The sequence below is a fragment of the Neophocaena asiaeorientalis genome, unplaced genomic scaffold, assembly GCF_003031525.2.
Source record: "Neophocaena asiaeorientalis asiaeorientalis breed wild unplaced genomic scaffold, Neophocaena_asiaeorientalis_V1.1 scaffold132, whole genome shotgun sequence".
NCBI classification, from domain to species: domain Eukaryota; kingdom Metazoa; phylum Chordata; class Mammalia; order Artiodactyla; family Phocoenidae; genus Neophocaena; species Neophocaena asiaeorientalis.
This window is the reverse complement of record NW_020173393.1, coordinates 596,676-609,784: the sequence shown is the minus strand read 5'-3', so window position 1 is coordinate 609,784 and position 13,109 is coordinate 596,676. Positions and strand designations below refer to the sequence as shown.

At 43.9% G+C, this 13,109-nt stretch overlaps 1 protein-coding gene across 1 annotated transcript in view; it reads right to left on the bottom strand.

The window, feature by feature from the left end:
* Window positions 1-13,109, bottom strand: part of ZMYND8 (zinc finger MYND-type containing 8) — a 77,353-nt gene that overhangs the window by 13,780 nt on the left and 50,464 nt on the right. The window contains exons 13-14 of the mRNA XM_024746794.1: window positions 12,210-12,400; window positions 610-690 (exon numbers count right to left, since the gene is read on the bottom strand). Coding sequence (XP_024602562.1) covers window positions 610-690; window positions 12,210-12,400 — 272 coding nt within the window. The remainder of the gene's footprint in view (window positions 1-609; window positions 691-12,209; window positions 12,401-13,109) is intronic.

Here is a 13,109-nt window from a genome sequence, read left to right as displayed (position 1 = left end):
CTCTGCATGTGACTCCCCCCAGTTTTCCATCATGACTTTCAATGGCCTCTAGAAGTCCTGCCATTGTCATTTCCCGTGGTGACCTGTTTGCATCGGGCTTGCAGGGAATTAGCCTGGGAGGGAAATTCAGGGAGGCTTTTTTTTTTTTTTTTAAATAAATGGTCACTTCCTAAGTGGACATTTCAAAGTTTTAACCACGCTCTTCTCTAAGCAATCACCTAAATTAAGGAGGCTGGGGATACACATTCCCGGACAACAGGGATCACCTGTATAAAAAAGTCCAAACTTTGGGAGAAGATGAAGGATCCAATTTTACATGGGGTCAAAAGCACTACTGTCCAGTCTCACCAATGGAATAACAACTCAAGCTCTGGTTTTGGCTGTATGAGTAGAAGTGAAGTGACTGCGGAGAGCAGTGTGTGTCTCCAGAGCGCCAGCTTCCTGGCAAAGTGAAGAAATACCCTCACCACAAACCCCCATCAGCAGAGCGAGCCTGGTGACCAGAGACAGGACCCGAGAGGGATTTCCAGAGAAGCTTCTTCACGGTGCCCCTACAGCAGCCCATAAAACACTCTTAGCAAATAGGGAACTGAATGTGTCATCTCTGACCTCGGCTATTGTGCTTCCAGTAGTGTTTTTAGAAAGGTCGTTATATATTTCCGTCATTGTGCCTTTTATTGCATCCATCATCTGAAAGATAAAAACAGAAATGATTCAGGTGATCACTTCCCTGAGGCTTTTTCTAGATGACACACATCTAAAATTTATCTGCATAAAGCAGTGGTTTCTCCGCTGGGGGTGATTTTGTCCATCCTGGGACACTTAGCATTTTTGGTTGTCATGGCTGGTGGGGGAGGGGGAGAGGGGGTGCTGATGGCATCGAGGAGGTGGAAGCCAGGGATGCTCAAAACACCCTACCGTGCTCAGAACAGCCCCTGCAACAAAGTTATCCAGCCCCACATGTCCCTAGGGCCAAGGTTGAGAGCCTGGTACGATCCAGGCAGGGTAGGAATCACCCCCGAGTTCCCTGTGCCATACCATGGGAGTAGTTCACAGCCATAAAGCTAATGCACAGCCACAGGTTTAAGTGGGGAGGATGAATCTGGCCCCAAGATGGTTTGGCCAGCACAGAGTGGGCTCAAGGGAGAGACTGTTTTGTTGCTGTCGGTTTTTTAAAATTGTTTCTCCTTAAAAAAACTATCATTTTACTGAGATAGTCATATACCATACAATTCACCCATTTACTATGTACAATTTAATGGCTTTTAGTCCATTCGGTGTTGTACATCCGTGACCACAATCCATTTCAGAACCTCTTCATTACCCCAAAAAGAAACTCTGCTCCCCGTGAGCCTTCACCCCCCCAATAACCACATCACCGCCCCCCAGCCTCTGATAACCACAAATCTGCTTTTTTGTCTCTAGATAGAATCTAGATTATTTCATATATGTGGGACTCACACAATACTTGGTCCTCTGTGACTGCCTTCGACTTCGCAGAAAGTTTTCAAGATTTGTCTGTGCTGTATTCCTTTTTAGGGATGAATAATATGGTCCACTGTGTAGATCTAGCTGGTTTGCTATTTTAATGCTTTTGGTCGGGGCATCCACTGCCTTTCCAGTTTCTTTCCCATCTTCCTTTTCTTTAACTATTTGACCCCTGAGGGCATCAGCAAGTCTGTGGCAACAGCTCACGTCCACGCAGCAGGCACCCAGGTGGCTGCTGACGGAATGTGTTTGCAGGGTGGGTTTCTCTTCTATCTGCCACTTGGCCACTGACCTCCCACATCACAGGAGGAAGAGGAGGGGACAGGAGATGAAACTAGGTCTCAGATCTGGCCTGGCCGCTGCCGAGGACCCCCTGTGCTTTGCAGTTTGTTCCAATTCAGTAAGAAGGCAGGACAAACAGCACCTTCACATCTGATGCCCGAGATCTGTTCTCACTGTTACATCTTCTCATCCACAACTCTGAGCCTCGGTTTCCTCATGTATAAAACAAGGATAATAACAGTGCCCCCCTTGTAGGGTACGCAAAAGGATTAAGTGAGAAAACCACAAGAAGACTGTGGTTCGGTACCTGCCGAGGAGTGGGTAGGTTCTGGACCACAATTCAGTGTGGTTCCTAAAGAAATACCTGTTTGTCTCATTTTCACAGAAAAATTAATTCACGTGAACATGTAATTGCAAAACTGTTCCCAACCCCCAAAAGAGTAACCCCCAATTCACCCCAAAATGGGAGGAAAATGAATAAATTATCTGTTGAGATTTTCGCCCCCAGCTTGTTGCAGGTGCCACAGGGGGACACTGCCAGCAAAAACACTTTGTGCTTGGGCTTCCCTGGTGGGGCAGTGGTTGAGAGTCCGCCTGCCGATGCAGGGGACACAGGATCATGCCCCGGTCCGAGAAGATCCCACATGCCACAGAGCGGCTGGGCCCGTGAGCCATGGCCGCTGAGCCTGCGCGTCCGCGTCCGGAGCCTGTGCTCCGCAACGGGAGAGGCCACAACAGTGAGAGGCCCGCGTACCACACACACACACAAAAAAACACTTTGTGCTTTATGGTCAGTCACTCTGTATGGGCCTCCTTACCCACATCCATTTAAAATATTAAAACAAAATTGCTTTACAAGGAAACTTCAGAAAGTGGATGAAATTCAATACTAATGCCATCGTTACATTCCATTTTAAAGAAATCATGAATTTGCGGACTGACCTTCATTCTTACTTCCAAATATAGCAAAGAAGCCAACAAAGAGCCCTTCTGCCAAAACACACAAATCTGGGTCTTCAACTCTGGGTCACCTCAGACACAAGAAAGTTCATCAGCTACAAAACTAGCCACTGTGTTCATTTTCTTAGCTGCAAAGAAAACGTCTGTCAAGAAGTTCATTCTTCAATTTTGCTCTAAGAGTGAAGGGGGCAACAGTCGGGGATGGAACAGAAGTGGCTGCAGGAGCTGAGAACACTGGTTTGCTGCAAACCACTAGCCAGAGCCGCAAAGCATCCTCAGTTTTCTCTTCTGTAAATAGACAACTTGGACCAAATCAATGGAAGGTGATACAGAAAGTCAAGTCAATTGCAAGCAGAACAAGAAGCCATTTGGGCAATACCAGACATTTTCTTAAATCAGTAATTTTTAAAATTACCCCGTTTCAATTTTCTTGCAATCCTACAACAGATCACATTAGGAAGAAAGGCTCTGTTTGGTGCCATTATGTCTTTAACACTTTCATCATAATCTCTCTCTTTAACAAAAGGAAGATGGGCTTAAGCTTCAAGCCTTGACAAAGAACAGGATCTCGTGAGGTTAGACTTAATTTTATTTCAACTAGTTAAGTCAATTTAAATAAAAATACTAAGTCAATACTAGTTCAAGGTGATGAACAGGTAAGACAAAAACTCTGAGGATGGTAACAAGTAACTAATACTTGAATCCCTCCTGTTCTGAAACTCAGGGACTCTGTGACAATTCTCGTGTTTTATTCAAAAAGGGGCAGAAATACTAAATAAGAGACAGTTACCCCCAAGAAGCGGAGTTGCTTGAAAAAGCCACATGTGAGGACAATCAATGTGTGGACACTGGACAGCTGTGCTCAGCAGGCGTGGCGTGAATTCACAAGTCAGCTCAAAGGCAGGCTAAGAGCATACTCACTAGATCCTGACAGCTACCATCCAACACCAGCTTGCACACTCACTGATTATGTGACCCTGGACAAGCTGTGTGGCCTCGCCAGCTCTTAGTTTTCTCATCTATAAAACAGGTGTGCTTAACAGTACGGTCCTCATCAACCTGTCATAAAGATTGAGTAAGGAACACATAAAACGTGCTTGGGACAGTGTCTGGGCCAGAGTAAATGCCACGCAGACACTGGCTACTGCTAGTATCATCCTACCTAGTGTGACAGACACTCTGAGAAGGCTCCCCGTGACCTCAGCCCTCTGGGCTTTGTGCCCTGGTGTAATCCCCTCCAAGCATGGGCTGGCCTAGTGACCTGCTTCTAACCCCCGGAATATGGCAGAGGTAACAGTCCGTCACTTCTGTGATCACCTACATAAGACTGTGACTTCCACCGTGCTAGCAGGCTTCCTCTACCCCTTGCTGTCATGAAGCAAGCTGCCATGCTGGGCAGGCCACAGGGAAAGGGACTGAGGGTAGACTCCAGCCAACGGCCAGCCGGGAACTGAGGCCCCCAGTCCAAGAGCCCTCAAGGGAGTGAATCCTGCCCACAACCACCTAAGTGAGCTTGGAAGTGGATCCCTCCCCAGTCACATCTTCAGATGAAATCCCAACCCTAGCAGACACCTTGGAGGCAGCCTGCCAGAGGTCCTGAAACAGGGGACCCAGCCCAGCCAAGCCTGGACTCAACACCCACAGAAACTGTCAGATGAATGTGTGTGGTTTTAAGTTGCTAAGTTTTGTAGTGATTTGTTATGTAGCAACAGATAATACACCTAGATAGAATAAAAAGAAAATGACCAACGGAAATTCATGAGTAGAAAATTATATATACCACTCTCGCCATCTAGAACTAAAAGAAAAGATTCTACCTTTCACACTCAATAATAAAGCAACTCCTATCATGAGACTTCAAGAAGTCTAGAAACAACTATCCTCAACTCTTGTCACCCATTCTATCAACTTGAACAGTTTACCCACTGGTAACTAATTAGTAATTTACTCATTACTAAAGAGTCAAGTATTATTATTGCCTACCTAGCAATTTACTAAATACTCTTAGATTATTGTCATTAGCTACTATTAAGAGTTACTGAGGATAGAAAGACACTGGAACTCACCAAAACAGAAACCCCACATCCAAAGACAAAGGAGAAGCCACAGTGAGACAGTAGAAGGGGCGCTATCACAATAAAATCAAATCCCGTAACTGCTGGGTGCGTGACTCACAAACTGGAGAACGCTTACACCACAGAACTCCACCCACTGGAGTGAAGGTTCTGAGCCCAACGTCAGGCTTCCAAACCTGGGGGTCTGAAAACGGGAGGAGGAATTTCTAGAGAATCAGACTTTGAAGGCTAGCGGGATTTGATTGCAGCACTTCGACAGGACTGGGGGAAACAGAGACTCCACTCTTGGAGGGCACACACAAAGTAATGTGCGCATCGGAACCCAGGGCAAGGAGCAGTGATCCCATAGGAGACTGAACCAGACCTACCTGCTAATGATGGAGGGTCTCCTGCAGAGGCAGGAGGTGGCTGTGTCTTACCGTGAGGACAAGGACACTGGCAGTAGAAGTTCTGGAAAATACTCCTTGGCGTGAGCCCTCCCAGACTCCACCATTAGCCCCACCAAAGAGCCGGGTAGGCTCCAGTGTTGGGTCGCCTCAGGCCAAACAACCACAGGGAGGGGACCCAGCCCCACCCATCAGCAGACAAATGGATTAAAGATTTACGTAGCTCTGCCCACCAGAGCAAGAGCCAGCTCTACCCACCACCAGTTCCTCCCATCAGGAAACTTGCACAAGCCTCTTGGATAGCCTCATCCACCAGAGGGCAGACAGCAGAAGCAAGAAGAACTACAATCCTGCAGCCTGTGGAACAAAAACCACATTCACAGAAAGAGAGACAAGATGAAAAGGCAGAGGGCTATGTACCAGATGAAGGAACAAGATAAAACCCCAGAAAAACAACTAAATGAAGTGGAGATAGGCAACTTTCCAGAAAAAGAATTCAGAATAATGACAGTGAAAATGATCCAGGACCTCAGAAAAAGAATGGAGGCAAAGGTCGAGAAGATGCAAGAAATGTTTAACAAAGACCTAGAAGAATTAAAGAACAAAACAAACAGAGATGAACAATACAATAACTGAAATGAAAAATACCTAGAAGGAATCAATAGCAGAATAACTGAGGCAGAAGAACGGATAGGTGACCTGGAAGACAGAATGGTGGAATTCATTGCTGCGGAACAGAATAAAAAGAATGAAAAGAAATGAAGACAGCCTAAGAGACCTCTGGGTAACAACATTCGCATTATAGGGGTCGCAGAAGAAAGGACCCGAGAAAATATTTGAAGAGATTATAGTCGAAAACTTCCCTAACATGGGAAAGGCAACAGCCACCCAGGTACAGGAAGCACAGAGAGTCCCAATACAGGATAAACCCAAGGAGAAACATGCCAAGACACAGTAATCAAATTGGCAAAAATTAAAGATAGAGAAAAATTATTGAAAGCAGCAAGGGAAAAACGACAAATAACATACAAGGGAACTCCCATAAGGTTAACAGCTGATTTCTCAGCAGAAACTCTACAAGCCAGAAGGGAGCGGCATGACATATTTAAAGTGATGAAAGGGAAGAACCTACAACCAAGATTACTCTATCCAGCAAGGATCTCATTCAGATTCGATAGAGAAATCAAAAGCTTTACAGACAAACAAAACCTAAGAGAATTCAGCACCACCAAACCAGCTCTACAACAAACGCTAAAGGAACTTCTCTAAGTGGGAAACACAAGAGAAGAAAAGGACCTACAAAAACATACCCAAAACAATTAAGAAATGGTAATAGGAACTTACACATCGATAATTACCTTAAACATGAATGGACTAAATGCTCCAACCAAAAGACACAGGCTCGCTGAATGGATACAAAAACAAGACCCATATATATGCTGTCTACAAGAGACCCACTTCAGACCTAGAGACACATACAGACTGAAAGCAAGGGGATGGAAAAAGATATTCCATGCAAGTGGAAATCCAAAGAAAGCTGGAGGAGCAATACTCATATCAGATAAAATAGACTTTAAAATAAAGAATGTTACAAAGACAAGGAAGGACACTACATAATGATCACGGGATCAAACCAAGAAGAAGATACAACAATTATAAATATATATGCACCCAACATAGGAGCACCTCAATACATAAGGGAACTGCTAACAGCTATAAAAGAGGAAATCGACAGTAGCACAACAGTGGGGGACTTTAACACCTCACTTACACCAATGGACACATCATCCAAAATGAAAACAAATAAGGAAACACAAGCTTTAAATGACACAATAGACCAGAAAGATTTAATTGCTATTTAGAGGACATTCCATCCAAAAACAGCAGTTTACACTTTCTTATCAAGTGCACATGGAACATTCTCCAGGACATATCACATCTTGGGTCACAAATCAAGCCTCAGTAAATTTAAGAAAGTTTAAATCATATCAAACATCTTTTCTGACCGCAACGCTATGAGATTACAAATCAATTACAGGGAAAAAAACATAAAAAACACAAACACATGGAGGCTAAACAATACATTACCAAATAACCAAGAGATTACTGAAGAAATCAAAGAGGAAATCAAAAGCTACCTAGAGACAAATGACAATGAAAAGACAACAATCCGAAATCTATGGGATGGGGCTTCCCTGGTGGCGCCGTGGTTGAGAGTCCGCCTGCCGATGCAGGGGACACAGGTTCGTGCCCCAGTCCGGGAAGATCCCACATGCCGCGGAGCGGCTGGGCCCGTGAGCCATGGCCACTGAGCCTGCGCATCTGGAGGCTGTGCTCCGCAATGGGAGAGGCCACAACAGTGAGAGGCCCGCGTACCGCATAAAAAGAAAAAAAAAATCTATGGGATGCAGCAAAAGCAATTCTAAGAGGGAAGTTTATAGCTTTACAAGCCTACATCAAGAAACAAGAAAAATCTCAAATAAACAACCTAACCTTACACCTAAAGGAACTAGAGAAAGAAGAACAAACAAAACCCAAAGTTAGAAGAAGGAAAGAAATCATGAAGAGCAGAGCAGAAATAAATGAAATAGAAACAAAGAAAACAATAGCAAAGATTAATAAAACTAAAAGCTGGTTCTTTGAGAAGATAAACAAAATTGATAAACCATTAGACAGACTCATCAAGAAAAAGGAGAGGACTCAAATCAATATAATTAGAAGTGAAAAAGGAGAAGTTACAACAGACACCCCAGAAAGACAAAGCATCCTAAGAGACTACTACAAGCAACTCTATGCCAATAAAATGGACAACCTAGAAGAAATGGACAAATTCTTACAAAGGTATAACCTTCCAAGACTGAACCAGGAAGAAAGAGAATATATGAACAGAGGAATCACAAGTAATGAAATTGAAACTGTAATTAAAAATCTTCCAACAAACAAAAGTCCAGGACCAGATGGCTTCACAGGTGAATTCTATCAAACATTTAAAGAAGAGCTAACACCCATCCTTCTCAAACTCTTCCAAAATATTGCAGAGGAAGGAACACTCCCAAACTCAATCTATGAGGCCACCATCACCCTGATACCAAAACCAGAAAAAGATACTACCAAAAAAGAAAATTACAGACCAATATCACTGATGAATACAGAGGCAAAAATCCTCAACAAAATACTAGCAAACAGATTCCAACACCACATTAAAAGGATCATACACCATGATCAAGTGGGATTTAACCCAGGGATGCAAGGATTCTTCTATATATGCAAATCAATCAATGTGATACACCATATTAACAAACTGGAGAATAAAAACCATATGATCATCTCAATAGATACAGAAAAAGCTTTGGACAAAATTCAACACCCATTTATGATAAAAACTCTCCAGAAAGTGGGCATAGAGGGAACCTACTTCAAAATAATAAAGGCCATATACAGCAAACCCACAGCAAACATCATTCTCAATGGTGAAAAACCGAAAGCATTTCCCCTAAGATCAGGAAAAAGACAACGATGTCCACTCTCACCACTATTATTCAACACAGTTTTGGGAGTCCTAGCCACGGCAATCAGAGAAGAAAAAGAAATAAAAGGAATACAAACTGGAAAAGAAGAAGTGAAACTGTCACTGTTTGCAGATGACATGATGCTATACATACAGAATCCTAAAGATGCCACCAGAAAACTACTAGAGATAATCAATGAGTTTGGTAAAGTTGCAGGACACAAAATTCAAGCACAGATATCTCTTGCTTTCCTATACACTAATGATGAAAAACCTGTATGAGAAATTAAGGTAACACTCCCATTTACCACTGCAACAGAAAGAATAAAATACCTAGGAATAAACCTACCTAGGGAGACAAAAGACCTGTATGCAGAACACTATAAGACACTGATGAAAGAAATTAAAGATGATACAAACAGATGGAGAGATATACCATGTTCTTGGACTGGAAGAATCAATATTGTGAAAATGACTATACTACCCAAAGCAATCTACAGATTCAATGCAATTCCTATCAAATTACCAATGGCATTTTTTGCAGAAGTAAAACAAAAAATCTTAAAATTTGTATGGAGACACAGAAGACCCCAAATAGCCAAAGCGGCCTTGAGGGAAAAAAACGGAACTGGGGGAATCAGACTCCCTGACCTTCAGACTATACTACAAAGCTACAGTTATCAAGACATTATGGTACTGGTACAAAAATAGAAATATAGATCAATGGAACAGGACAGAAAGCCCAGAGATAAACCCACACACCTATGATCAACTAATCTACGACAAGGGAGGCAAGGATATACAATGAAGAAAAGAGAGTCTCTTCAATAAGTGGTGCTGGGAAAACTGGACAGCTACATGTAAAAGAATGAAATTAGGACACTCCCTAACACCATACACAAAAATAAATTCAAAATGGATTAGAGACCTAAATATAAGACTGGACACTATAAAGCTTTTAGAGGAAAACATAGGAAGAACACTCTTTGACATAAATCACAGCAAGATCTTTTTTTTTTTTTTTTTGCGGTACGCGGGCCGCTCACCGCTGCGGCCCCTCCCGTTGCGGAGCACAGACTCCGGACGCGCAGGCCCAACAGCCATGGCTCACGGGCCCAGCCGCTCCGCGGCACGCGGGATCCTCCCGGACCGGGGCACGAACCCGCGTCCCCTGCATTGGCAGGCGGACTCCCAACCACTGCGCCACCAGGGAAGCCCAGCAAGATCTTTTTTGATCCACCTCCTAGAGTAATGGAAACTAAAACAAAAATAAACAAATGGGACCTAATGAAACCTAAAAGCTTTTGCACAGCAAAGGAAACTACAAACAAGACAAAAAGACAACCCTCAGAATGGGAGAAAATATTTGCAAACGAATCAACGGACAAAGGATTAATCTCCAAAGTATATAAACAGCTCATGCAGCTCAATATTAAAAAAACAAACAACCCAATCCAAAAATGGGCAGAAGACCTAAATAGACATTTCTCCAAAGAAGACATACAGATGGCCAGGAAGCACATGAAAAGCTGCTCAACATCACTAATTATTAGAGAAATGCAAATCAAAACTACAATGAGGTATCACCTCACACCAGTTAGAAAGGGCATAACCAGAAAATCTACAAACAACTAATGCTGTAGAGGGAGGGTGTGGAGAAAAGGGAACCCTCTTGCACTGTTGGCGGGAATGTAAATTGATACAGCCACTATAGAGAACAGTATGGAGGTTCCTTAAAGCTCTAAAAATAGGATTACCATATGATCCAGCAATCCCACTACTGGGCATATACCCAGAGAAAACCACAGTTCAAAAAGACACATGCACCTCAATGCTCATGGCAGCACTATTTACAATAGCTAGGTCATGAAAGCAACCTAAATGCCCATCAACAGACGAATGGAAAAAGAAGATGGAGTACAAAGGAATATTACTCAGCCATAAAAAGGAACTAAATAGTGTCATTTGTAGAGATATGATGGATCTACAGACTGTCATAGAGATTGAAGTCAGTCAGAAAGAGAAAAACAAATATCGTATATTAACGCACATATGTGGAACCTAGAAAAATGGTACAGATGAACTAGTTTGCAGGGCAGAAATTGAGACACAGATGTAGAGAACAAACGTATGGACACCAAGGGGGGAAAGCAGGTGGTGGAGGGGGTGATGAACTGGGAGATTGGGATTGACATGTATACACTAATATGTATAAAATAGATAACTTATAATAATTTTTTTAAAAAAGAGTTAGTGATACTAAGAAGCCCAATAATGAGAATTAGGCAGCAACACGCTTTCATTTGACGACTATGTATCAGTCATCTGCTGTGTGCCAGACACTGTTCTAAGCCCCAGCAATGAGCAGAACAGATAAAACCCTGTTCCCAGGGAGCTGTCTTTCTGGTGGTTATTCTTACTACCAGGTGGTCTACTGACATGAACCTGCACATCACTCCAGAGTACTCTCATTTGACAGCAAGGAGAACTGAAGCCTTTTTTTTTCTTTCCCCTACTTTTTGGCTGCACGGTGCAGTATGAGGGATCTTAGCTTCCCAACGAGGGATCGAACCCACACAGCCTGCAGTGGAAGCGCAGAGTCTTAACCACTGGACTGCCAGGGAAGTCTGAGAGCTACAGGCTTTTTATTCGCCTGAATTCAACGGTAAGCATAAAAGCACTTGGCAAATTAAGAGAGAGGGAGCGGGGAAGGAATGGACTGGAGTTTGGGATTAGCAGATGCAAACTATTATAAATATGCAGAATAAACAACAAGGTCTTACTGTACAGCATAGGGAACTATAATCAGTATCCTGTGATAAACCATAATGGAAAAGAATATATGTATAACTGAATCACTTTGCTATAGAGTAGAAATTAACACAACATTGTAAATCAAGTATACCTCAATAAAATAAACTTTAAAAGAGAGAGAGAGAGAAGAGCGAGCCAGAGCCTGCACCGAGAGGGTGCCCACGAGTGAACAGACGGCAGGCGAGCCTGCTCACCACACTGCTCGACAAGGAATATGCCAAAAGTGTGCATGAGTCCGGGAGGGAATCCATCACTCCCCGGTCCACCTTGGTTGCTGGAAAGATCTAAGTGCAGGCATGGAACCTTGCAAGTCTTGTGTTTAAGCCTCTGTCACTTTTGTCCCACACGGCTTCTAAATGCAAACTAACCCCTTGGTCGGTTGTGAACTGAAGGACAGTCATCTGCTTCAGCGGCTTAAGGAAAATCTGTTCCTAATGAGTGACTTGAATGCCGAAGGGTAATTTCGATTCTATGTCATTTTCCTCTTAGAATCTTAAGCCCTCTCAGAGGAAGGGTCAGTCCTTTCTATATTTCTCTGTTTACACCCCACATCAACCCCAAATGGAAGAGTCTGGTCTTAGAGATCCTCAGTAAAAGCAGGGTCTTCCCTCCCAAGCACCCTCTAAAACCTGCAAGGTCATGACCCAAGTGGTTCCTGTTGGGAAGCCAATCCTCCCACATCCCGCCGGCACTCACTTTGCTAGTGTACTTGGCGATGTCCGCGGCAACATCTGCTGAGGCGGTGGCGATGGGCAGGTCTGCGCTTACTGAAGAGGCGAGGGTGCTCGTGGACCCCGAGCTGGTGACCAGGGGCGACGACTGGGTGCTAGTCACCAGGGTGATGGTGGAGGTGGACGGGCTCTGCGTGATCTCCTTCTGCTGGACAGCTAGGAAAGCAAAGGGTCCTGGTCACCCCACTGCCGCGGGAAGGCCATCCCAGTAGAAAACTGTGGTGGGGAGCAGAGCCTCTGACAAACACCCTGCGAGTTTCTCTACTTTCAAGTGACAAAGACTCTCTCCTTGGCCAAACCCTAGCCAGGCTCCTCTGAGCTCTTTCTCAACGAGGCTTCCACCTTGGTCTATAAAGACGAATATAGTTTCTAACAGCTCAAGGCTGCATCCCTAGGATGACCCTTGCCCCCTTAAGGTCCCTGACTGAGAAGACACAAGGCTGCCGAATGAACTGACTGTATATTCCAGCCAACACCTAATGATGGGGCCCATCTCCCAGTCTCTGTGGGAGGGTCGGAGCCTACCTTCAATAGGTACCAGTTAGCAAACCCAGATGTTTCAAATGGACCAACACCCCCTTCCCACTTTATGTAAATTTTCACTTTCTGACTCTTCAGAGCCTCTGCCCACCCCCCTCCCTATTCCCGAATTCTCCCTTTAAAACGCCCAGTACCCTGTGTACATGTTCAGTTCACACTGGACTTTTTGCCCTACTGCAATAGTATAGAGCCGATTAAAATCTGTCTTTACTACTTTAACTAGTGGCCAGCTTTGCTTATCTCTGACAAGATAATCTGGGATTTAAGAATCACACCATCAATGAGCTCCTTCTTGCCCGCACCTAAATTCCCCTGGGGAAGGCTC